Below are 26,854 nucleotides of genomic sequence, written 5' to 3'. Positions count from 1 at the left end.
TGTGACCATCCATTTTATTTCTTTTTCACTTTTTTCTGTTTTTTTTCTGCAGAATACCAGGCTGAGATATTTGCAGAAACAAACAAAGAGAAACATAAGAAAGGGGTGGCCAGAGAAAGGACAATCATAGCCTGTGTGGTTACTATGCTATAACTTGTCAAATGATTCCTGTAACTTGAGTTTTCCTCTGCCAGCCACTTTGGTTTTTTCCACCACCAGCTGCTTGGCCTCTTCCACAGTTGCAGTCCCCAAATAACACACAGGAGGTTATATTAATTATGAAGCTGTTGGCTGTTTGCTTGTTTCTTACTGGCTAACCCATAATTGTTAATCTAAGTATTTCTCTTACCAGAGAAAAGGGTCCAGACCTGTTACTTCTCTGGCAGGCTACCTTGTCTCTGCCGTGTCTCTCTTTCCCAGAATCCTTCTCAACTCCTAGTCCCACCTATCTTGCTTCCCTATTGACCAGCAGTGCTTTGTTGACATATACACAGGACTTAGCCATCGTATTCCAGCATCATCATTGCCTTGTCCAGGAGAGAAAGTAGGCTTTGCTTTATTTCAGGCTAAATGATAAACACTGTATCCAAAGAGCAGGCTTCTTTATCTTCAATTTGCAGCTCCATGAGAGGACACTTTTCTCCTAAGATCTATATTCTTTTTCTCCTCTACCCTCCTCTTTGCACAATCCCATACAGAAAACGTTCAGCTTTTCAATATATATATAAAGAATATATATATTCTTTAGTTTTGAGTCAGAAAATTGAGTAAGAATGGAGTCCGAGGCTGATGTTCTAGTGTATTCTGGGTGAAGCACTGACCTAACTTGAGTAGATTAAATGGGAAGGTGAAAACTTGATGAGAAAGTTAGTATCACGCCTAGCTCCCACTCCTTCCTATCCACCTACTTCCATGGTGTGTAGAAGGCCGTTCACTTAGCTAAAGCAGAGGAGAACTGCTTACAAATTTGAGTTGTGGAATAATCTTGGTCATGGTTTGAACTGAAAATTCTCAAGTATTATAAACTTATGTCTGAGTTTCACTTGCTTAGTATTAGTAATGTGCTAAGAAAAACTACCTCAAAGATAGAAACCACGTTTCTCATAAGCATAATTATATATTTACTTTGTATTTGAAAGTAATTAATATTCCTCCCTGTACAGTCTACTTGTAAGGCTTGACATAATGAGATTAGTGTGTGTGGTATGCCTATGTGTGCTCATGACTTTATGTAAAATGCTCACAACACATGGGCATGTGGATTCCATAAGTAGACATAGTTGCTGTTGCTCTCCACCTTACTTTTTGAACCTGGAACTCACTATTTTGGCTGGACTGGCTCACTAGCAGAGTCCTAGGAATCTGTCTTTCTCCACCAACCAACAATGTCCACACACTAGGGCTAGGGTTAAAAATGTTCTCTTTACCTGGCTTTTTCACATGGATCACAGAATATGAACTTGGTACTTCATGCTTATACAGCAAAAGAGGCTAATTTGAAAAAGAAGAACATAAAAGCAAATTCTCTCCTACTTAAGGCCCACAAACTAGGCTAAGCCAGCAAACAGCATGGTCTGTGCTGGGGAGTGCTTCTGACAAATCCCTCACCCCACTCCCACAACCTCCCACAACATAGGTGTATATTGTCTCTGCATGATTTAGGATCTGGTGCTATTCTGCACTTCTCAGTTTGGGGGATGAATTCCTCAGCATCCTTGACACATTATAAAAATAGAAAGCCCGATATCATAGTCATACCACCGACCCACTTACCACCCACAGCATCAGAGAAGAGCAGGCAGGCCTCTGTTTTCAAAAGGGTTTCTTGTCAAGTCTCCTGAGCTTGGATTCATTTTTTTCTAGAGAAATGGTGTGTTCTACTTACAAGATCAAGTACCTACTAACCCAGAAAGTTCTCTATATCTTAGTGTAAGCTGCTATGATCATGAACCTAGTAATATGAGAAACGTTTCTAAACAAATGAAAATTTGGAATTCTGTTCAGGGTTCCAAAGACACATTTATTACCTTGATAAAGACATACTTGATAAAGGGTCTAGGAGACCCAACCACATATTTAATAGCCTCCAGACTTCAAGCCAGCACTGTTTTTGCAACTTAAATCAAGAAAAGGGTTTGGGAGAACCTCAAGGGAAAAGGACATTCTAGATATATGATGAATTGAATTACTGGAATGGGTCAAAAAGGGGGCAATGTACATATTTGATAAGAGTGTTGACTATGGGGGAAAAAAGGAATGGATGAAATTTGCATGTGGTTTGGTACCTAATAAAGATGAAAATCAGAACACGGGAACATGGTTAAACCATCTATTTAGTACTAAATCCTATGTGGCCAAGTCTAGAAAAAAGCAGTTCTGATCAAAAGCCCTGAGTGAACAGTCATTTCCACAATCATGCATGTATAGGGAAGAGAGAGGTGCATCTGTGGACTTGCATCCACGAAACACATTTGTTTGGTGCCATATGAGTTTCAAAAGGCCACAAGGAAAGGAAAGTGTATTGTGACTTGAGCAGGATAGTTTTTGAATTTTGGAATGCTTAAGTCAAGCCTGAGGATATTAACTGACGAATGACAGGTTGCAATTAGCAGCACGATTGTTTTCTAGGAAGATGTTGGTGAAATCAAAACCTAGAGGTAGAGAAAGAACTAGAGTGCCTTGGGAAGAATAGTAGGCTGCTTGGAAAACAGAGAGTAGGAGGGCATGGGAGCAGAGATTTAACTTCTAAACTGATTTCTTTCTCTCCTTTGTTGACCCCCCAGACCCCTGGGTAAGTTGTAATTCTAATGTGGCAGAAGGACCTGCCTGGGGCTTGGCAATCTGCCACTTTAGGGCAAGCAGCCATTAGCTTATGTGCTATTCTTTATTTTTTTGTCCAAGTGTACCCTTGCTATTCTGTGACTCGTGGACACTGAGGAGGTGGGAGAGAGGACGTCAACATGCCTGGGGCTTATACTATATACAACTCAGTATATCCTGGGCATGAGGAAAAAAAAACATTGGTTAGAGGAAGCTAGAATGTTTGCAGTGTTCACTCATCTACCATGTTAAGTTGACTTTATGAAGGTGTATATGTCAGTCAGTGTTTTAGGAAGTAATCAAAAGCCACTGTCTTCCTGAGCCTCTTGTGCCCACAGCTTCCTTCAAAAGAAAAGTAAAATACTAAATTCTTAAATCTTTTCCTATGCATGTCAAACACCACAGCATTGGTGCTGAGTTTAGGGCTGTTCTCTGCACTCACAATTCTGAGACACTAGGAAGAAGGAGAAGAAAGGAAAGGGAAAAGAAGGACAATCTTTTCAAGTACCTATCAATGGGTCAGACTTCTGTTTAACACAGAATTTCCCATTTTCACTTCAGGAATTCAGGGAAAGCAAACATGCAGACAGGTAGATGGCTACCTTGGTAGCTATGCAGCCCACACAGAGGCCCTCCAAAACAGGGAGAGAGTGCTGTACATAAGAGAAGGCAAATGGCCATTAATAGTCACAGACTCCTGGAGCAAGTAGTCAATACCAGCAATGAACATACATGGTGAGGGAGTAGGTGGGAAACTATGGGCCTCCATGTCCTTGATCAGCTTATAGCTCATCCATGTGACTCTTTGTAGCTCAATGTATAGCTCTTTGAAGTTGGAGGCTGGGAGGTTTATACATTTGAAGTTGTACCTGTAAGTACAGCATGCATGCAATCTCTGGTCTGTTTGCCTTGGCTCTGTCAAAGAGTAATTATCGGGGAGATGGGATTTGAATTGCACCTTGACTCTTAACCATTCCTCATGTGAAAGGTAACAGATTTATATTCACATTCATAGCAATTTAGGAGCTGGGACTTGGAGCCTTAGGAAACATCCTTCAGTGGAATTACTTGTCCTCTACCTACACCGATATCTCCACGTAGTCATGTCATCCTTAAGGCTTCACATCTATATAACATAGTTTCGATATTGGCAAGAGTTGAAGAACTGACAAGCTGACTATCTAAATGAATACACTAAAACTTGAATTTCTTGTACACATCAATATACTTTGAAAAGATAAAGGATATCTTTTGCCCAAGGGGACCTCAGGTAAAATGTTTAGCTCCTGTGAAAACACAATTTGGTGCCTTTTACGAGAAGGCAAGAGATTTGGATCTTATTTTTGTCAACATTTTTAACACATTTGGAGGAAATAGTCCTTTATGGGGTTGGCTTTATTCATCTGTAAAATGGGTGCTTTGAAGTCATCAATGATTCTTACATGTTTTTAGGTCACATGACTCTTAAAATCTAAAGACATTTCTGCATTTTTTTTGCCCAGAATAATTACATTCCCCAAATGAAATTGAAGGCAGCTTAGAGAGGAGTTTCACAGACCATTTTCAAGGTGGTGAGATCTGACCATGGAAATTATACACTCAAGGATTCCAAGAGACACAGTTCACTTGGACTTCAATTAAAATGACACCTCTCGGGAAAGGAGCCAAAAGGGCCTCCTTTGCAGAAGTTCCTTAATCTCTGACCCAAGAACCCAAGGTACAGATAGATGCAAAATTCTTTCCTGGATCTCCATTTCCACAAATGCATTATTTTCATCAACAGCCTTGCATTGGTTTTGTGGGGCTGTCAGTACAAAATGTAAGTAGAGGTGACCAAAGAACAGAAATCATCTTAGCAGTTTTGTGCCTTGGTATCCAAGATCAAGGTGGCAGATTAGATGTTCCCTGATGGCTCCCATCTCTATGGCTTCCACATGGCCCTCTGTGAGCTCCGTGTCTTCACATTGCCTTTATTTTCCTGTTCATGTATGCTCTCGGTGCCTCATTTTCTTCTTGTAAATTTCTTTTGGATTATGGTACCACCCTATCACAGCAATTAACTTCCGGCTTTATTCCTAATACAGTTATCTTGGAATTAGCCATTATGGTAGGTGCTTGTCAAATGTATGGCTGGGAGATGGAATGTGTCAGAGAAGAGACTTAATAATGTATGAATTACTTTTAATTTTATAATTTTCCTTTTGCCCTGCACATTTTCATATTTGTATGATATTAAACTAAGTAATTAAAAGTTTCTTCGACATTTGGTAAGTGGGGTGGGGGCACAGCTATTTCTGTTCTTCCTAATTTTTCTTTAACTCTTCTGGGAGAGCGGGGGCTGAAAAGTAAGGGCCAAGAGTTTCTTGTAGTTTGTATTTATTTATTTATTACTGCTCCCCAGTGCCACATTTAGTAACCACCACCTGCTGAGTAACTCCTAAAGCAACAACCATGCTACACCCCACCCCCAGCTTCCAGTAGGAACTCAAGAGGAGACTCATTCTAGAAGAAGAATAAAAGTGCTTCGTGTTCTTCCTCTTAAGGTTAAAGCATGACTCTGTGACTGTTTGCTTGGTAATGAGTGAGCTGAGCCTGTTCTTATTAGTCCTGTTATAGACCTAGCAAGAATGAGAATACAAAACATCAGTAAAACCACTGTGTTCCTTTGCACTTGGGATGCTCTGACATCTTTCTCTGTTCATCCTTTGCTCACCAGTAAGGTATCATTTAGGAAAAGCAAATCCATCTGGTATAGTGAATCCCTCTGTAGAGTTTCCCCCTCTCATAGCAAGCTCAGTAGGTTAGAAGGCTCACTCTGCTCTCCCATCCTCTTCCACTTCTTGTCAATTGTCTTTTGAATCTGGAGAATTTCTAGGCTCTATTTTTCTATCTATATTAATTTGCTTGAAATTAATGGGTAGGAGACTGATTGAGATAGACAGGAGAGGAGGATGGAGTTTGAATGCATAGAATACCAGTACGTAAGCAAGCATTGTTATCCCAAAGCTGAACAAGTCTTCAATCTCAGTTTTTATTGGAACCTTGGAAACATAAAACACAATATGCTGAGAGTTCTAGTTACACTGTGCTTAAGTGAGGTTTCTAATGTCTGCCAGCCAACGTCACATGTAAGGATTAAAACCCAGGTATTTTCATTTCTAAAGTAGGATGAGACTGTGTCTTCAGGGCATAGCATAAAAAAATAAAAAAAAAAACACCAGAAATCCTTCACAGCAGACCCCACCCTTTGTTAAGTCAATATATAGTTTAGCCACACAGAAAATGGAGGATTCAGTAGGTAAAGTGGTTGTTGTACAATATGAAGGTCTAACTATGATCTCTAACACCTACATAAAAAAAACAGATGTGTAAGTATACTTCTGCAATCCAGCTGTTGAGGAGGGGCACACAGGAAGCTCCTTGGGGTTTCTTGTGGCCTGACAGTAAAGCCTAACCAGTGAGCTTCATTAGCTAAATGGAGAGCAAGGAAAAGAGCTGATGTCAACCTCCAAGCTCTACATACATGCACATAGAAATTTGTGTACCTACAGCCCTTACATACATAAAGCAGATGAAACATTTTCATCTTGTGGACCTTTCCTTCTGAAATTTTCTAGTTCCATTCTGTCCAAGCACACGCTTGTCTACTTGCTTCTTTCCCTCTTATAGCTTAAGGCAGAGCATCACACTCCTCATTGTTATACATGGTGTTGATCGTATCAAAGTCCTTTTCAGGAATATTGTTCCAAACATGTTCACTTTCAGGAGATCAAAACTCAGCGAGCCTCAGAGGCATTTTCCTCATATTCTGTTCCCAGGTTGGGCAATGCATTTTTTAATTATAATTGATTTTGTCAGGATCACGGGTTGGGGAGTTAATGCCTGAAATGTGGGGAGATGAACGTCTTCTGAATTCGTCAAGTAGTAACAGGATGGGCATGAATGATCTGAGGGCTCACTGTGACCTATAAAAGAGAAGAAAGGAATGTCTGAGATAAACGCAAATTCGGCTTCATTCGTAACAGGAAACTCAGAACAGACCTGGTTATTTATAACTCCTAGGACTCCAATAATTATGAGAACAGATGCACACTATCTGAGCATGGAATATGTTGTGGTGTAGCCACTAATTCCATGAAATCCCAAAGTTGCATATTCTATTTTCAGATCATGAAGACAGGCTTTTTATAATCTCCACAGTAAAAAATTGCTCAAGCATCATGCAATAAATATCAATATATAATGTCAATCCTCTGGACATTGTTTCATTTTAATATATAAATTAAGTGATCTACCTGAAAGCTTAGTTTTATCAGTAGCCTACAAAAGGGCACAAGAGATTTATAGACTAATACATGAGAGTATTGTTTGTTTGTTGTTATTTTGGTTTTTAAAGACAAGGATTCTCTTTGTAGCCCTGGTTGTTCTAGAACTCACTCTGTAGGTCAGGCTGGTGTCACACTCACAGAGATTTATCGGCCTTTGCCTCCTGAGTGCTAGGAGTGAAGGTATGCACCATCACTGCCCGGTGTATGAGACTATCATATATATGTTGTTTCTTTCATGACAAAGGAAGCATTTTGACACTTATACTGCAGAATCTGTGGGAAGCACAGTTACAGGAAAGTAAAAGGAGAGAATCCTCTTTGAGGACACACTCACAAAGGCCTATGGACGTTCCATTAAATGTTATTCCAGTTCTTGACAGCGCCACACTAGAACCAAGCCTTTGGGAAACATTCCAGATCCAAATTATAGAATCATCTTTTTTGTCTAAACAGAATTATGGGATGTCAGTTTTCTTTTAAATTTCAGTAAATATTGATAACCTGGTAAACCTAAACAAAAGAAAAAACTTTTAAAACAGACATGGAGATATATGACTGGTCCACATGGACAAAGTTGGGGTATTTCTAAATTGATATTCTAGCAAAGGGAAAGAGAAATTAAGAGCTAAGTATTAGCCCTGAAAAGTGTGATAGACTCTACATATATTAATTGTATATAGGCTTTAGCTCCAAAGAAGTGACTCTAGATCAGAGACTAATTGGTCAGATAACTTGAATTTACATCTATACTCTAAATGAGTACAGATAGCTCACAGTGTAGTTTCCTTCTTCCTGATTGCAAAATAGAGACAAGAATATCTGGCTTATAACCATTATTCCAATACTGATGATCACCGGCATTTCCTTTTACTCCAATTCATTTTGAGTCTGGGGCCCACCATGTAGCTTACTGACTGGAGTGTTAATCCTCCTGCCCCAGTCTCCCCAGTATTATTAGTACTACAGATTTGTTATTGGTAGTGGTTTTCACTGTGGTATGGATTTGCTTATATTGTAATCATGTCTTTTCTCATAATCACCTCTGATATACCTTTTCATTTCTCTGGGATCATCCAAAGGAAGTTCCTCAAACTTCATCAGGAAATATCTTATATTTACCCCTTTTCTTAAAATATTTGCCTAGACACATAAATATAGATTGACAAACATTTTATTTTTGTTTGTCAAACAATACTTCAACATTCATTACTTTCTGGACTTTATTGAAAGTAATATGTTAATTTAAAAGATTTGCATTTCATTTTTGATATATATCATTTGCTTATGATGAGTTAAAAGTATTGTTATTGTTTGTTTGTTTTACCTTGCCTATAATCTTTTAATGAAACAGCTCATCTTACTCGACTATGAAAAATTCCCAATCATTATCTTTTTAAATATTGCCCTTCCTATTTTTCTATTCTCTCTAGAAATTATCTAAATAGATGCATGTTGAACTTTTCGAAGGCCTTTCATGAATTTAACAACTTCTTCTTCTTCTTTTTTGTTGTTGGTTTTTGAGACAGGGTTTCTCCGCACAATAGTTCTGTCGGTGCTGGAACTGGCTTTGTAGACCAGGCTGACCTCAAACTCACTGAGATTCCTTGCCTCTGTTCCCAATTGCTAGGATTAAAGGCATGTACCACCACCACCCAGCTTGAATTTAACTTCTTTTATTTACCTGAAATCCTTTTCTCTGGGTGCTGCAACTGGAGAAGTTTCCTTAGTTTTGTCTTCAATAATTCTTTTTTTAGCTACACACATACACACACACATAAATAAAACCCAACATAAACACACATACACACATACATTTTGGATATATATGTGTATAATATATATTTTTGCTGCATTTTCAGAAGTTTGGTTCTTTTTGAAGTCTTCCAATTATAATCTGTTTTTCTCTATTAATACTATAATTTCTTCATTTAATCATTTCAACCATATTTAGTTTACTAGTTTATCTTATATTGATAGATAACGTAACTTTTTTGGATTTCTTATTCTCCTATGATAGATTATCTTCTTTATAATTGTTTTATATGCTTATTTTATATTGATTTATGTTGACATGTGAGTCATAAATGCCTCATTCTAGATGATTACCTAAAAATATCCAGCTTATTTCAACAAAGACATGTTACTCTGGAAGTTTGAATAGCACAACACGGAGGTGTGGCTTTATTGTAGTAGATATGGAGTTGTTGAAGAAAGTGTTGTCACTGTAGAGGTGGGCTTTAAGGTCTCATATATGCTCAAGTCGTGCCCAGTATTTCAGTCTACTTCCTGTTGCCTATGGATCGACATGTACTAGCTCCTTCTCCAACACCATGTCTGCCTGTACACAGCCATGTTCCCTGCTATGATAATAATGAACTAAAACTCTGAAACCATAAGTTACACCTCAGCGGAATTTTTTTTATAAGACTTGCTATGATCATGATGTCTTTTCACAGTAATAGAATCTCTAAGATAGAAGGAGCTACATCTTGATCCCATAAGCAACAGGAAGTAAACTGAGACACTGAGCAGTATCTTGAGTATAGGAAACCTCAAAGACTACCTCCACAGTGATAAATTTCCTCCAATAAGGTCATGCTTTCTTAAATAAGGACGCATTTCTTAATAGTGCCACTCCCTATGGGCTTATGGGGACCAATGACATCCAAACTAATATAGTATTAAACTAGTCACTCTGCCTCTACATCTCAGTTTCTCTGACTTACATGCTCCCTATATACCCAGTTTACTGATTATTTACAATAAGCTTCTGAGGAAATGTCCTTGCATTGGTTAAAAAATAGAATATTAGGGCTGACCAGAAAATTCAGTAGGTAAAGATGTCTGTTGCTTAGATTAGGTACCTGGACTAAAGCCTTGAAACTAGCCCTAGCAAATTATTCTCTGACCCCCCCCACACAAGACATATAAAATAGTTTTTGAAAACAGTTTTACAGTGTATCCCAGAGTTTTCAAGACTTATGTCTTTATTGGAAAGCATTATTTTTCATTTATGTTTGGTCCACCAAGGTTTACTGCTGAGAGGTAAAGGACAACAGAGTTGAGTGATCATACTCTTTCCATAGCAATGAACTTTTCACCACTCAACAGTGTTTTCTTAGATCACAGGGACAGCAGATGTGTAGGTGTTGCTAGCAGGAATAAACTATTTGCTATCAAAATAGCAACAAGATTGTTAATATGTCTAGAGGAAACTTGTTCTGCATGAAATAGTAAAAATGAAACTCTCATGGATCAGTACTGTTTCTTTTAAAGAGAACTAAGTTTCCTAACCCTAGTACATGTAATTTCAATTAACAATGATCTTTCAAATCTTTGTATCATCTAGGTATTAAGTTTGGCCCTCAACACAAGACCAAACAATAATGTTCAAGTGGATACAGAAGTGGTCAGCAGAGAAAGCTCAAAGAAATTTCATATGCATATAATCTCAAGTTTGTAAGGGAAGTTATGTACCTCACTCATTCATTCCAGGTGGCTTACCAGGCATCTACCACAGGATGGAGAGTTCATGGCTTTCCTTGCAAGAACCCCTTATGATTTTGCAAGTGCCAAATTTCGAAGTTTTGTGTCAGTCATGGACCAAATCTTTTTTAAAATTATTTATTTATTACGTATACAATCTTCTGCCTGCATGCCAGCAGAGGGCATCAGATCTCATTCAAGGTGGTTGTGAGCCACCATGTGGTTGCTGGGAATTGAACTCAGGACCTTTGGAAGAACAGTCAGTGCTCTTAACCTCTGAGCCATCTCTTCAGCATGGACCAAATCTTTAATTGAAGCACTTGGGAGGCAGAGACAGGCAAATCTCTGAGTTTGAGGCCAGCATGAATTATAGAGAAAGTTCCAAGACAGCCAGGGCTATTAGGCACAGACATTCTATCTTGAACACCTTCGACCAACAACAAGAAAAAAAAGGAAGAAACAAAGAAAGAAATGTTTCTTTGTCTCAGAGCCTACCCTTCCCCTAACATATATATGAAGAAGAGAACATCTTTCAAACTCTAATGTATATATCTCATATTTTTTACAAACATCCACTGACTATTTCCCAATTGGTTTTGGGATTTTTCAGTGTTTGAGACCAGGAATATTAGTATCTTATTGTCGTCTGTAAGAATACTGAGTTTTAGTGGCTAAGTAATATATTTATGGTCGTGGTTTAATAAAGAAGGAAAAGGAATATGGACTTATGTTGTCTGACCCTAGAATTTAAACAGTTTTCCTCTAAAGTGAAACTGTGTTTAATACATAATGTTTTGGTGAATCACACAGGGTACCAAGCTATAAACTAACTGATAGCAACATAATGTGACAAGTGTTAACAGAACAGTGTTGTGAGAAGATAAAAAAGACCAGCTAATTCTGCCTGTCCAGATTGGAAGTGGTAGATCTGAAAACATATATATCGTTGATACTAAAATATTATATCAGTGCTGTTCCAGCTATTTTAAGAACAGCCTGTTCTATTTCTGAAATAAACTCTCACTTCAGTACCCAGCCCCCAGCTTCCCTAACAGATCTGAGATGTGTTACATCCTTATTGTCTTTGAACCATGCCCTTATTACCCATCTTGCAAACATTTGCAAAGCTTCTCAGATAGCACTGTTGCTCCAAGTAGGAGTTTGTTCATGTCATGTGCCTTCAATATTTTTCTGTTATATGGATTTAAGCCTATTAATTCAATAGAAACATGCCACTTAACTGTTTCTGTCTCTCTCTCTGTGTATCTTTCTTTGTCTCTGTCTCTCTCTGTGTGTGTTTCTCTTTGTCTCCATCTCTGTCTCTGTCTCTGTCGCTCTCTCTCTCTCTTCCTCACTCTGTGTGTGTGTGTGTGTGTGTGTGTGTGTGTGTGTGTGTGTGTGTGTGTGTGTGTTGATTCTTTGTTTTGGTAGTACTTGTATTAGAACCTTAAGCCTCATCTATGAGAGGCAGACTCTCTACCACTGAGATTACTCTAGAAAATTAAAAAGAAACTTTGCTGATTATTTATTTTGATTTAGATTTATTTTGGATCCCTGCCTCTCTTAGACTATGTACTCTACACAGAATGGCAAGCAAGTAGAATGCTTGAACAAGGATATTTCTACAATTAAATGAAAAATAACTGAATTAATCAGTAAAAGTAAGGTATACTGATAAACCATAGTATGCCTCTTTTGACTCAATAATTTCCATAGCATCTCTTAGTGCAGCAACACAGGAATTAGAAATAAAGAGTGAGACTGTGGACATGTGGCTCTCCTTCTTTTTGCTCATCCTGATCTCTCATTTTTCCTCCCTTTCTTCTCTTTCATTATCTTATGCCATATCTATCTTCATAGAAAGAAAAAGGTAGACTCTTCCTAAGTTTCTCAGGCATTGACAATTTAACATCAAGGAGGTCTGCCTCTGGGAAGCTGGAGGTAGATCGTCTATTCTACATTAATACCTTCCTTATTTTAGATTCTTCTCTCCAATTTCCATTCACTCTAGGCTAAATTCATGTAGTGAAAATTAATGCACAGTTATCTCTTTGAATATATGTTTTCTTTGCATTGTAAACTGTACTCTGATACTAATTATTATTAATTATTATCCTGCTGAGGATGAAAGTTCAGAGAGTTCAAAATTGCTTAGGACCAAACAGTAATAAATGCACAGGCTGTGGACATCTGTCTTATGAGTTTTCATGCATGTGGTCCCTTGTCTGTGAATCCATCCAGGGTCTTCTTCCCCTTGCCAGGGTAGAACAGCTCCATTATCTGGTGTGTACCTGATTCACACTTTTCATCTTCCATTGTTATGGGACATATGGTATGATTCTTCAGGCAATTCCCTGGGTTCTCACCTTTGAAGCACTTGCTTTCTAAGGCCTGAACGCTCTTCCTCACTGGGTCTTTTGGATTTTACACAGCATCTTGCCCTAGTTGGCATAAATGTAACATTCACAGAGTGAAGAAATTGATGTCCTGCACTGATGGACAAAGGTCGTGGCTTCTTTCTATACTGAGTAGAACCTAGTTCAGAGATTGACTCGTCAACATTTAAAAAGAAACCATTAAATGATAATGAAATTTTTCCTGAAGTCAATGGGAATTAATAAAGATTAGCAAAGTGTGCCTTTCAGGGAGAAGGTCAATTAAGTAGAACTTACTATGCATTTGAGAGAAAACAGTGAGAAAATGAAAGAAACAGGCTAGTATAGCCTTTGAAAATTCCAAAGCCAACTGAGATACTTTAAGTCCCCCATCCTGCCATGGAAAGCAACTACAGAACAATGCTGGGCTTCAGTAACTGGAATTATCCATTTCTTGAACAGACCATAGGCTTTATTAGTTTAGAGCTGACTTGAAAGACATATGTAAGAAGGAAGTGATGGAGCCAGCCTGTTTTCTGCCAAAAGTGTAAAAGGACAAGTCAGCAGACTGCAAGTACCTGGGGAAAATTTCCACCTGTGGTTTAAGGCTACTGAGTTTATTCCCTAGAAGATCTATATAATCAGCAGGGGAGGGCTAGCTGCAGGGATAACTTCTAAGGAGTCTCCTGGAGAAAAGAAAACTAATAGAATTATTATGGTCATCCATATGTCAGGCCGTGTTGATGAATGCTTCACATGCATTAGGTGTTTGACTCTGTGGATAGTTTGTACGTGTATTCTCATTTTAAATCAGAAAGGCCACAGATCTTTTCAATGCTTACATAACAGTTAAAAATTAGGATTTGAATTTAGGCGCCCAAGCAGGACAGCCCAATATTGAAAACTATATGAAATCTCAAGATGCCCTCTAACCCTTTGATTGAATGATGTGTCTTATAAATATGCAAATTAATGACTGTCTCAGGTTGGAGACTGTTACTCAGGGTTACAGTGCTCGCTTAGCACCTGCAAGACCCTTGTACTAACCCCAAAATATTCTGTCTGTTTTTGTCTAACAATAATTCATTTTATCTAATTCCTCAAAACTGGATAGAGATTTTCACAGTGATGAGGCTGATAAGTGTGGATTTCAAAGGGAATTAGTTAAGGGACTTTTCAGACTTTTCCTGAAGAGATGAGTAGAAATTTGAATGCTGTAAATTTCCCAACCCCATTGATCGAACTCAAAAGATCTGCAAAATGTAAAAAGAGTTTTGGCTAACATTTAAAAGCCTGATATTCCTCCTGTAGCCACAAGGAGGACAAGGGAATGATGATGTTTAGAAGGAGGCTGCCTTAAAGAAACAGACAGAGGAGATCAGGCATGCTCAGTGTGGTATGGCCATAGACAAAACATATTCTATTCATGTATCACATTCTCAACAATAAAAGGTATATTCTCGATAATAAAAGTTAAAACATAGCAGAGCAACCTAAGTATTCTCTGTGCTACATACTTATATGAAGGGCTACTGTCCTTTTCATTTAAATCAAATCCATGTAGGAATGATATTTAAAAGAAAAATCTTTCTCCATTATACTCCCAAAAGGGAAACATATCAAAATTGGCTATTTTTTTTGGATGGCTTTCTTAAATAAATGAACAGAAGAATGAATTATGTCGCTATAAATAAATATCCTGACATATAATAAAGCAATGTTCGGCTGCTTTATGGTATCCCTAGAAAAACCCTTGGATATATTTATAGCCGTGTTAACAGTCACCTGTATTTCTTCAGGACATTTATTTCACTATACATTATGAGAGTTTAGTTGGGGGAGGGTGGTATTTGTGTTCTTGTCCTCCCTAACTACCTATTGGAGATATGTAGGGACAGCAAGAAAGGATTTCTACTTTTTGTGATAGGGTCTTCTCCTAATGGATTGTGTCCCACAGGAACAGTCTGTGCCTATGCTTGCTGGTCTTTCTAAGTCTGCAGTCACGTTAGATGTGCCTGCAGTGGCGAACTTGACAAGTATCCCCTGCTGACAGCGAAGTGGCACGTCAGAGTCTACCCAAGTGAGAAGAGGCATGTGCAGAGATAAAACGCACCATGCAAGACTGTGGGCAAGGCAATGTCACATTAAGTTCCTGACACCTGACACATTTAAATACAAGTAGAAGCTTATTTTAGAAGTCAACAGATTCCTTATGCTGCTTGTAAGCTGGGATGATGAAGAAAGCAAGGTAAAGAGTTAAGAGCAAAGATTTCCTTCCCTTCCATCTGGGTTATCTCCTAAGGAGAGAAGAGAGGGGACATTTAAAAAGCCAGCAGAGGAAGTCTATGATGACAAGCTCTGGAATCTAATATACCAAAGAAGCCCAGCTATCACCTCAGTGGATCCAGCTACAATCAGGGGTTGAATACTCCATTCCATTCAGAAATGCAAGATTCTACAGAGTTCCATCTGGGTTTCATTGGGGGAGGGATTTGCACAGGAGGCTAAAATAGATCATTCTTTTGAAGTTATTCAGTTTTGAGTCTGTGGTGAGCATAAAATCTCTGATTTTTCTCCTTTTCTATCTTAAAAACTTGGACTCCGCTCTCTGTTTGACATGCCTGGGATCCCAAGTAAAGGGGCCCACTAGGGGGCAGAATGCAGGAGGAAAAATGAGATCTGTGATGGGCAGTGATGAGTATTTTTCTGGGATTCTAGTTGTATGGGGGTATTTAGAACATACCGGCATATCTCCAGAGAAAAAATTCTCAATACATATCAGCCTACTATAAATTGCAATAGACTGCAAAGAATGGGAGGTAGAAAAGACATTTACATAAGTGTGTGTTGACTAGGGAGGGATGGGAGACTTATGAACAAATTAATAGGGTATTAAATTGGAGATGGATATGTAGTTTATCAGAAAAACTGTAGCTTAGCTCTTTGGAGTAGGATAAGCAACGGAAAGCAACCTTGGATTTCTTATCTAAAATCTCCCCACTCAACAACACCCATAAATGGAATCTCACTCCCTGAAATCCACAACTGCTTCTTCTGACATTTCGTGAGTAGTAAATAAATAAGTTATAAGAACGAGACATAGAATGAATAGTTCCAGCTATAACACACCAGCAGTGTTTGCAGATTCCATTTTGCATCAAGGATTTATTTTCCCTTTATAGCCTGGCAGACAATTAATTGGAATGTCCATCTAGGCTTCCCTTGCTACCTTGGGATGAAGTTAAAACAATCTTCAGTATCCAGTGCCAGTTTGGAAAAGAAGGAGATGGCAAGATAGATGAATGTTCTGCATATCAAGTCCAGAAGGCTTGTCTTTTGGCAATCAATGTCACTAAAGTCAGATAAATGGGTCAGTGAAACTCACAGTATGAGAGCTAAAATACTCTACGACTTGGTTGGCAATTGGCCCACTGAGTTCATTTATTCAGCAAACACTTACTGGGATGCTGCTACTGGCTACCCATGTGCTGTGTGCGGAGGATGCAGTGGAGAGCAGGAAAGAGGTTCTGCAGTCAGACATCAGGACAAAGAGCTTACCATTTCTTCTTTCAAGGATACAGATCATGAACAGAAGAATCAACTCCTGAAAACCAACAATGCTGCAAGGAAACAAATCAACAGAGTAGAATGACCACCACAGGTGGCAGAGTCTATGGTGGGAGACAGAAAGACCCTCTGAGGAAATGGCATGGCAAATGCAGCTGAGAAAGCTGAGGAAAGGTTCCCCATAAAAAGGCCCCATAAAGCCCTAACAGGCTTGGGTTGGTAAATATTCTCATTCGACCAGAGTAAAGGTCTCGGGGATTCAAGGGAAGTGACTCAGGGACATCTAACTGATGGAGCTGGCCAATACATCAGAAGCCTGATCAACTTGGGACAGAGGGTGAATTCAAAGTGCAATAGGAATCTGCTGGGGGAACTAAATCAAGAAGCAGCTCATAAGAACAGGAATTATCATGAACTCTAGGGAATAGTGCTTAAGTTTTTGTTTTTGCTTTTTTCTTGACTTTGCCAGTACAAAGACCCTAAAAGTATACTTAACCTTCGGGAGTCTTCAGCTTCTTTTTCTAGGGAACAGGGAGTACTGGTACTAACGGCCAGATGTACTCTATATTTTCTCCTTTAAACCTCCTGAGGAGGGGGGTCATCAGCCACACTTTATAGAGGAGATTTGAGCACCCTGTATTCCATACCCACCTTTGCTTGTGGTATTCCTTAGTACAAGTTGCTGGTTAATACATTGTATTTGGTTGCCTCTACCCATGCACGAGAAGACCTTGTCAGTCGGCCATTTCCTGGGCTCACCCTAGAGCTGTGAGCCCAGGGCACTTGTGGGCATGGGCAGGCAGATCTTTAGGAAAGCCTGATTTTTTTAAAGCAGAATCTCAAGTCACTAGCACAAATTCAGTTGGTGTTGGAGCCTGTGGGTTGGATATCATAATTTATTGAAGGATACTTCCCTAATAACTCCCTGGGATATCCCAAGGATAAAAAAAACACTCTTAGTTTCTGTTCTTTATTCTCATTTGGGAGTTTGCAATGAGCATAAACATATTAGAGGTGCTACAGTAAGCATCTTTGTTTTAAAATAAAGAAAAAGCATACCTATATTTTTATCTGTAGCGTGTGTGTCTGTGTCTGCATCTACCTCCCCCAGAATCAAGATGCGTGAGCAGGGCAGAGTCATTGCTAGCAGGAGTCAGATAGAAATGACGGGCCTGAGAAGGGTACTCCTCCTGCGCACTGTGCTCCCACTCAGTGGAGGTAGTGGAAATAGTGGAGAGACAATGTCATTGTTTGCTCAAAGGACTGCGGGCCAGCCCCTCCCGGAGTCACAGAAGGCCAGTAGAGAAGCTGCACGCCCCATCCACTTCTGTACTTCCCCTTTCCAAACACTTCCCTCTGATCCCCTGCCACAGCAACTCCCCAGCCCTGCTTTTGTGCCCTACCCCAAAGATTTAAGTAGTAGCTTCTGGTGCCCAGCACCAGGGAGTATACACCAGCCTGTAATAGCCTCTTCTGAACAAGTCAGGGACAGGCTACTCCTTCCTTTGCACACCTACTTTACTGTCTTTTGACTTGAAGATGCTAGCCTGAATTCCAAGAGTGTTCTGTCTAAGGTGCTTGGAAGCCACCTGGGAGGGCAAACTGGCAGCCACCAACCACTTCACCCTGCATGGGACCACCCACCCCACAACCTTTACTTCCACACGGTTCTATCACCTATCCATTGGCCCAGCAGCGGTGTCCTGGGTCTCCTATTCCATTTCAGCAGAGACACATGCTGGAGAGTGGCTGCCCCAGGCACAGCAAGAAAAGCGGGGCGCCTACCTCAGGCAGTCAGTGTGCCTGCAGACTTCGGGTTTATTTTGATTTGGGGATACTTGGGCTGTGCTGTTGCCTCGATCTTCCTTCCCAAACCTTCACAGCACCTTGCTCGCCGAATTCGGTTTTAATGATCTTGGGAGAGAAGCCTGAAGGAGGATCCAGGCTGGCGGAGCAGGGGAGGCCTGTGGGTCTCCGAGCGTGCACGCACAGCGGGGTGGGACCCAGGGAGACTGCCGGGAGAGAGCACAGGCTCCTGAGCGCCGGTGCGTAAGAGCAAGGAGCTAGCCAGCTAGCGTACACTTGAATGGGGAGGGCCAGGATGCCGGGCGGCTCCACCTCTCCCTCCTCCCTAGCCAGCCAGTCCCTCGGCAGAGCACACGGGCTGCACTGATTTGCTCTCCGGAGTGCGCTATTTGCATATGACTTGCCCATTTGTGAATTTGGCTCCCCAACTCCTTGCTTCACTTCACCTGTGCCTCCCCAGTTGTGCGCACTTTGCCCGGCGCCCGCGCCTCCTGGCTACCTCCGCTGCCTGCGGGCTGCCTCCTCTAGAGCTCTCCCTGATTGAGCCCACCCGGCTCCTCTCCATCTCCCTGCCACGTTGGTTTGGTTGGCTAGCTCAGTGCTGTTTCTTTTCCTCTGGTCCTTCTTGATCTCTTTCTCCGCTTGCTGCTGACTGCTTTTTCAAACCATTGGGAACGCAGGACTCAGGCAGGCGGCTGCACCATGGAGCTCATCCAGGACACTCAGGGTTAACAGCCTCCGCGCCCTTCCACGGAGACTCCCCGGAGCAAGAAAACTCTCCCGCCTGCAACCCCCTTGTGCCTGGTAGTTCTGCATTGCATCGCTTGGAAGTCGAAACGAGAAAGGAAAAAAAAAATGTCCAAACTCCGTGGATGTTGGGATAAACTAGCCTGAACCTACTTGGGTCTATTCCTGCTTTGTCTTTTCCCTTCGTTTCCACCTTTCCCTGCTTGGCTTTCCAGAGTATGCAGCTAAAACATCGGACTTGCGGTACCTAGAGAGCAGGAAGAAGCCTCACTGGGTCCTTCCCTGAAATGTGCGACAAGCCTGGGCTCTCCAGGAGGTTTGCTGTACCTGGGTCGACTCTTGCATCCTAAATTCCTCCTCCAGGGGAAAAAGGAAAGGCTTTGCCTCATCTTTTTAAGAATCTTCAGTTTATTTTTGTAGTTTCTTAAAAAAAAAAAAAACAGATTCATCATTGCCCCGCAAGCTCTTACTGCTTCCCCCATCCCCAAATTGGACAACTCTTCTTTCTGCTACGATGTGCCCCTGGGCATCATGAACTTCGCTATTGCTCACTGGCTGGGATTTAAACTGCCCATCTGTGGTGGTCCCGTGCGTTGACCATGCACCTGAGAATCCACTCAAGACGGAGCCCTCCTCGCCAGCCGGCCTGGACGCTTGGGATCTGGTCCCTCTTTTGGGGATGTATCGTCAGCTCTGTGTGGAGTTCTTCTAATGTAGCCTCCTCCTCTTCCTCCTCCTCTCCAGGATCTCACTCTCAGCACGAGCATCATTTCCACGGCAGCAAGCACCACTCTGTGCCTATTTCTATCTATCGCTCCCCTGTTTCCCTTCGAGGAGGGCACGGTGGGTCTCTCTACTCTTTATCTTTTACTGTGGCATTGCAAATCCTTAACCCAGTCGTCTTTCAGGTAGGGTCAAGGGTGCTAACAGCAGGGAAATCCAATTTAAAACGGTGAGAAGGCTGGAATGTGCATAAGGGGGAAAACCTGTCACTTTCTCCTACTGGCAAAGGCTGTTTGCTCTCGGCCACCCACTTTTCAATAAAAGGTTCTCCTCCCCTTGGTACCCTGGTTTGTGGCACGGCAAACACACTCTCCACCTTTTGCACCATCTACTTCTCCCACCCCGTGGTGGCAGGCAACTCAGTCAGACAAGTTCCAATGCTGCTGCACATTGAAAAGTCATTCATTCACCGTGCGTTCTCACCCTTCCTGTCTCTGGTCTTGTCTGGGGGCTAGTTGTGAAGACAGAGCAGGTAGCGCGTCCTATGGGGCAAGAGCCTGGAGTTGATAGAACTGCTATAAAGTTACCTGTGTGGCAAAGGTCTGGGGAGAACAAGAGTCAAAGAAGGCAGAAAATATAGTTAACAACCAGTGGGTGTTATCATTCATTTGGGAGTTTTATATTTTTTCTGTATGTCTGTTGGAGAGTAGTTATCCTCTAAACAGCATGGCTAATATTGCTAACTACAAGAGATGAAACAATATGTAAGCTTAAGCTAAGACCGTTTTTTTTAAATTACCCCTGTAAATTATAGCAACTTTGATCCACCATTTATGCCGATGATCTTTCAATTAAAGTCAGCATGAATGGATTGGTTCTCACAAGCCATGCATGATATCTTTTGCTTCAAACAACCCTCTTCGCGTCATACTTACTAAAGGAAAAGACCTGTGGTTCGTAAAATTGTACCCAGCCCTGAGCAGGTTCCCTCTAAAAAGGCTGATTCTGCAGCTAAGGCAGAAGCTCGCGGTAGTAAATTGTTCCAAGAAGTGTTTACTATGCACTCCACGGTGATGATGAGGGGAACGTGAAAGGGACGAAAGGGAAAAGCAGAGAGAATGCATGAGCACTCTTCCACCAAGCTGTGCTATGAACCTCTCTAGGGGCCCTTCCCTAGCTTGTATTTTGAGGCATGCAGACCCCATTAGAAAAGCAATTCTTCCACCACCTCCTAGCCAAGGGCTCCTGCTCCAAGCTGTCTGTTGTTTTAAGTGGAAACACATTCCAGCACATGCTGGCTTTTTCTCTCTGTTGAAACACATTCCAGCACATGCTGGCTTTTTCTCTCTGTTGAAATCACATGTGGTGGAATTGTTAAGTGGCTCAGAGAGTGTAAGGTTTGGGAGAAGGGGGTGGTGGGACTGAGAGAAAGCCCAGAAACCTTTCTTCTAACCTCCTTGCTGGTTTCCCTGCGACTTCTGTTTGGTCTGCTGTAGATTCTAAAACAAGACAGAACAGACAAGCAAAACCACAAAAGCCTAGACAAGAGCTATATACACATATACACATAAAAAGGAAATTTCATTAAAATGGAAACTTATCTCCTAAGAAAGAGACAGAGTAGGGTGGGGTTGAGATGAGGGGAGCCAGACAGACTATTACCAATAGCCATAATTAAACACAGAAATGCTGAGCGATAATTAGCTAAATTTTGCTAATTAGTCTAAATGATCACCAGGGAGATGAAGATTGTGCATTAGTTGGAGGTTAGAGGAGAGTGGGGTCTTGAGATACATACATACATACATACATACATGCATACATGCATATATATTGCTGTTGTAGTTGTTCAAGATATGAACAGTTAAAAACAGCTACTAGTAAGTGATGGAATTTACAGAACAGAGTGCATAAGGATCTCTAATTTCCACCCCCACATTCTCTATCTTATTCACCCCTCCCTCCCTTCCAATAGGACCAATTCTTATACAGGTTAAATTTTATTTTCTCTACCTTGCCTATGCAAAGATTGGTGCTTCAGTTTTCTCTAACCCCTTTCAGCTGGTTCTCATTCCAATTTCTCATTACTTGGCAACTGATAAGATTCAGGTTGATGGACAAGAAGAGAATAAAGAAATGGCCAGAGACCACTCACAAGCCTCTCATATCCAGCAGAGTCGCAGGATGCACCACACCCCTGGGTCTGCCATAGTTGAGATAAGAAAGCTTATGAATTCTGCTCTTGGGTGTCCGCTCTCAGTAACTCCCATCCCATTGATTTGGGGCTTGGAGAGTGAATATATGGAGAATAAGTAGTTGGCTTCCATATCTAATTGTTTTTGAGCTTGAAATGAAGGAAAGCAGCAATTACCAAGAAGTTCCAACCTGAGCTCCCTGCATCCAAGCTGTGACCTATAGCATCTCTTACTAATAAGAACATGGGACTTCCCAGAGCTTTCCAGACATATGCAACTCTCATTTTTACTTGAAATACACTGGTTTTCTTCTAGTTCATAACCATGGTTTGTTTAGCAATTGGGTTTTAGGTGAGGGTCATAAGAGACGTAGACTCAAACAATGGGGGTAGTTGTTACAAATAGTTTGGCCAGTGCTCTCTTTTCTTTACTTCATGCTGGCATAAAAATAAAACTAGAGTCCTGAATCCAAGATCCTTCTATGACTCAAGAAAAATATTTTAAACACCATTTTTTATGCTCTGCCTAACTTTCTGAGAAGCCCCAATCATCACAGCTCCTGCTAATCAACAGCTAGCCTTTCTCCAACCATGCTTCCCTGTACTGGGATGCTCACTAAGACAGATGGGAAAAACAAAAACCCTCCAAACAGCTGGTAGTTTTTACCCATGCTCTATCCTTGCTTGGAGGCAATCTTTAAAATATTGATTATGCTATAGATTTGTCTGAAGTCTGTATTCCAGGGCAGCCTGAGTGATGCTGAGATCATTTGTGAAAAATGGAGAGAAGACTACTAGGGTTCCCCAAGTAGTCTCAGGTTAGGATTTCAAGATAGAATGAACCCCTTTTAAACTGGAATCTGGTATCCTTTTCCTTTTTGTTCAGTCTTGTCTCCTAGGCACCCCATCTCCTTTCAAGTGATCTTCTTACCCAGTAGTCACCCAGTGGACAGAGAACAGTTTCTATGGAGCAGGCTTTGTCCTATCTGCAAAACTCACATAAATTAATAAGACACTGTGGCATTCAGCTTGGCATGATTCAGTAACTATGTGGATCACTATGGAAGACAACTGCTTCTGTGTATTAAAAAGTGCAGGAGAAAGGTAGGGACCTGGACAGGAAGCCAAATTATTTCATACAAAATCTAAATATCCTTATAAAATTCACCTTTTCATTCTCCCATTACTCAAAAATATCCCTCCATGTTAATTTTTCCATCCTGTGCTTTTTTTCCACAATTAAATACCATAGTAGTCAAAGCACTGAGTGGTTTAGTGGTAGAAAACATGTAACATAGGTAAAGTGTATTTGTTCACTCATCTTCATTTCCATAGGGTTTTGTTCTTTTCTAAAGCGTCTTGGCAGAAGTGGTGGAGGCCTCCCTGTTGGCACAGGAGGATGCGTCTCAAATGAGACTCTGTCACTGGTTCTTTTCAGAGACAAAAGTTTGTGTAGGGTTGGACTTGTTCAGTGCTCATCAACTGAGTCCCTTCTGCTGCTCAGTAGCTGCTTTTTAATCTCTCTCTCTCTCTCTCTCTCTCTCTCTCTCTCTGCCTTCCTTCTTGAGATCAGGAACACTGAATAATTCAGAGTGTTGGTTGACAGATAAAACGAGAAGATTTATATGTCTTTGGCCTTGGTGATGAATTAATTAAATTGGTTTCTCCTTTAGCCTCAGCATGCATTGTTTTCCTTCTCAAAATGCACTGGTAAGTGGTGGGTTTGGAGATTAGCCTGCTCTAGAAAGATCTTAGGGGAAGATTATAGCATCAGAGTATAAATCTTTTCAGGACTGTTAATGTTAATTGCCTCCATGTATGGTAGAGGTGGGGTCTAATCTATCCCAGGCAGAGGAGATGCAAAACTAGCAATCACCTTTAAGGGTAAGAATTTAGCCCTTTACCAACTGGCTAATGCTCATACTTCTGTAGTAAGAACTTTACTCCTCTATTTCAACCTTTGAATCTAGCAGAGGCACCACATCTCATTTTTTTTAGTTTCTTATGGAATTTATCATTTTTCAGCAGGCTTTCTTCTCTGGGACCCCAGGTAACCTGGGAGAGGTACAACTCTCTGAAGGTAACCAGTGAATTTCTGTCACATATATGTTTCCTATGGCTGCCATAACAAAGTACCAGGCACTGGTTTGTTTAAGCAACCAGACATTAGTTTAGTGACAGCTCTGAAGGCAAAATGTTGAAAGGGAGCATGACAACAGACTTGCTTCTGCCGAGCCCTCTCTATGGTTTAGAGATGGCCATGTCTCCAATGAACCACATCTCGTCTTCTCTCCTTTCTCTGTGTGCATCTTTCTTGGTGTATTTTGTTTTCCTGTTTTCTCTTCTCATATAGACCCATTACACTACATTAGGCTCAACCTTACAGCTTCATTTTATTTTCATTGATGCTTTACAGGTCCTATCTCCTAATAGCTACTTTCTGAGTTTCTGGGGATTGGCACTTCCATGTATATATTTTGAGGAGATAGTGTAATTTTAAGCTACCCAGGATGGGAACTAGTCATCACTCTATCTTTACAGTGAATTCAGTTCAGTGAATTCAGTGAATCTGTTAAACTCAGAATAAACGAGTAAGCCCTGGGTGACAATGACAGCAATTTACTAAATCCTAAAATGATGCCTCAAGAAGAAAAAAATCCCATTTGCACAAATGGCAAAAAACAAAGATGCTGGCTTACTAAAGCTCTTTTTGCCTTCTTAGCAGAGCTGCTGGGCTTGAGTCAGGATGCCAACCTGTATAAGACTAAGTCTCCCTGACTGCAGACACAGGCTCTGGGCACAGCCACATGTCCATACCAGAGGCTTTCTCACCCAAACCTGTTGCCCTTCTGAGCTACATCCTCAGACTGCTGCCCCACTGACTTCCTTAAGACCTCCAGCTGTTCACACTTCTTGCCTGACACACACTCCATGAGCTCTTTACTTTTCATCCTTAACAAGGAAAACCAGGTTAACCACGCATAAGTGATTATGTCTTGGCAGCAGAAAAAATGTACCCACTTTTAAAATGTACAATGTTTCATGCCATTATTTTTTCCGGTTGGATTTTACATGAAAGCTTATTTCTAAATTTACATGGTGTGGCCTGTCTACTTTATCAATCATGATGATACAATGAAATGACTATGAAACTATATTGTACATTGTAAAGTTGCTATAAATTTGAAGCAAGGTGTTCAATTCATTTGGAAAATAATTTCCTTCCTCCCTTCTTCCCTCCCTCCTTCTCTCCCTCCCTCCCTTCTTTTCTTTCTTCTACCCTCCCTCCCTCCCTCCCTCCTTCCCTTCTCCCTCTTCTTCTGGGTTCTTCTTCCCCTACCCCAGATAATTCTTTTAAAGGAGACTCATGAGAACATGAGCTAATGATGACCTCGATGGTGAACAGTGAGGGAGTTCAAATGGATAGTGGGGTAGTGCTTGGGGGTGAGATCAGCCAAACAAATACTTTAGAGTTGGTTGAATTGTGTCTTGGCCTTTATGCCTGACTGAGAGGTATGCATGCTCCTTGATTTTGTAGTTATAGGCACAGAGTTTCCCACCCTCCCCGGCCCCGGAAGTTAAGTTATATAGTGCACATGACTGCACACAGGCTACACATTCTATGAGCAAACTGCAATATCGGTGCCACCTTTTCCCAGGTACCTGAGCTTCCTTGTTGAATGTTTGCTGGCAGGTAGGTTGAAGACATTGTATCCCTGATTTCTCCTTACTTCTGCATCTATAACAACACTCATTGCCTTTGAAGAACCACTTCATTTGCATAATACCTTTGGTGAAAAAAGTACATGGGAACATTGTCATGAGCATTTATTGTTTTTACACTAGCTGGAGATAACACACGACGGAAATCAACCTGTGACTTACAGCTACCTCCTTAAGTAGAAATCTACGTGGAGTAAGTTAGCCAGGGTTAACAGATTACAACAAAAGATCTTGGGAAGTAAAAACAGTGAGGTCTCTGAGGATTATTCTAAGACCATTTTTGGATATTACAAAATTTTAAAGAAGTTATGCAAAATTCAAACATTCTTATGTTTGGTGTTAGGAAGCAAACTTAAAATAAACAAACCAACCTTTAATTTATGCAGGAAATAGCTTCAGATTTTAGTTCAACTGTCATCAGACACAGAAAGAGAAAACTTATTTTAATGCCATCTTTTTTTCTTTGTATTTTTATGTTTCAGGGTCCAGGGGTTATAGAACAAGTAGGTACACAGTATGCTGGAACCCTTTCTGTCTGGAATTTAAGACAGGATTCTCACAGAAGAACACTTCATGGTCATAGAGTTAATTGCAGATTTTTCTCCTTGCCTAGTCTGGAAACTGGCAGCCTGCTTGTGGTTGCTCTTAACTTCTAACCTTTCCATGAGTGTCTTGATCTGTTAACATTTCCTCTTCCTTTTCCTAGTGGCGTGCATTGCTTCTGTGCTTTGGTTCTGTAGCTGGCGAAACATCCTCCCCTACATGTTTTCATTCTCACCCCATGAAGGTCTTGCATGAGGCAATCTTCCCCAGTTAAATAATTTTTAGATTCCTGTATCTTTAAGACACACTCGGGTGTGTCCTAGGATTGTCCCATGGGTATGTCATTGTGCTATAGGCCTATTTTCTTAATTGTCATGATGATTTTGCCAAAGTCACCATCCAGGTTTTCCCATTTTCCCCCAGAAGCACCCTATGTAAAGAGAAGCACACTGTAAAGAAAATGTTATGCTTACATAAAGAAAGCCTGAAGTCCAACTTAACATAGTCATACTGAGAAGGGAAGAATGAAAGTTTTGCTTAAA

The 26,854-nt window shown here is 40.8% G+C and overlaps 1 protein-coding gene and 1 long non-coding RNA gene across 40 annotated transcripts in view; one reads left to right on the top strand and one right to left on the bottom strand.

Annotated features, from left to right (window-relative positions):
- Positions 1 to 26,854, top strand: part of Nrxn3 (neurexin 3) — a 1,553,154-nt gene that overhangs the window by 1,018,014 nt on the left and 508,286 nt on the right. The window contains exon 1 of one of the 39 annotated variants that reach the window (XM_005083992.4): positions 18,747 to 19,972. The exons of 33 other annotated variants lie outside the window; for them this stretch is intronic. In XM_005083992.4, the coding sequence (XP_005084049.1) occupies positions 19,729 to 19,972 (244 nt within the window). In that variant the 5' untranslated portion in view covers positions 18,747 to 19,728. Of the gene's footprint in view, positions 1 to 18,746; positions 19,973 to 26,854 lie in introns of those variants that run through there. 5 more of the 39 variants (XM_021235211.2, XM_021235210.2, XM_005083991.4 and 2 more) reach the window with 5 other exon arrangements.
- On the bottom strand, positions 5,828 to 18,576 carry LOC110343506. The gene is made up of 3 exons (XR_002385808.2): positions 18,362 to 18,576; positions 7,483 to 7,658; positions 5,828 to 6,785 (listed from the first exon to the last, which is right to left on the bottom strand). It is a non-coding gene; the product is annotated as an uncharacterized LOC110343506 (long non-coding RNA).

This window comes from Mesocricetus auratus, unplaced genomic scaffold (genome assembly GCF_017639785.1).
Source record: "Mesocricetus auratus isolate SY011 unplaced genomic scaffold, BCM_Maur_2.0 Super-Scaffold_15014, whole genome shotgun sequence".
Classification (NCBI taxonomy): Eukaryota; Metazoa; Chordata; class Mammalia; order Rodentia; family Cricetidae; genus Mesocricetus; species Mesocricetus auratus.
This window is presented reverse-complemented; position numbering and strand designations above follow the sequence as displayed.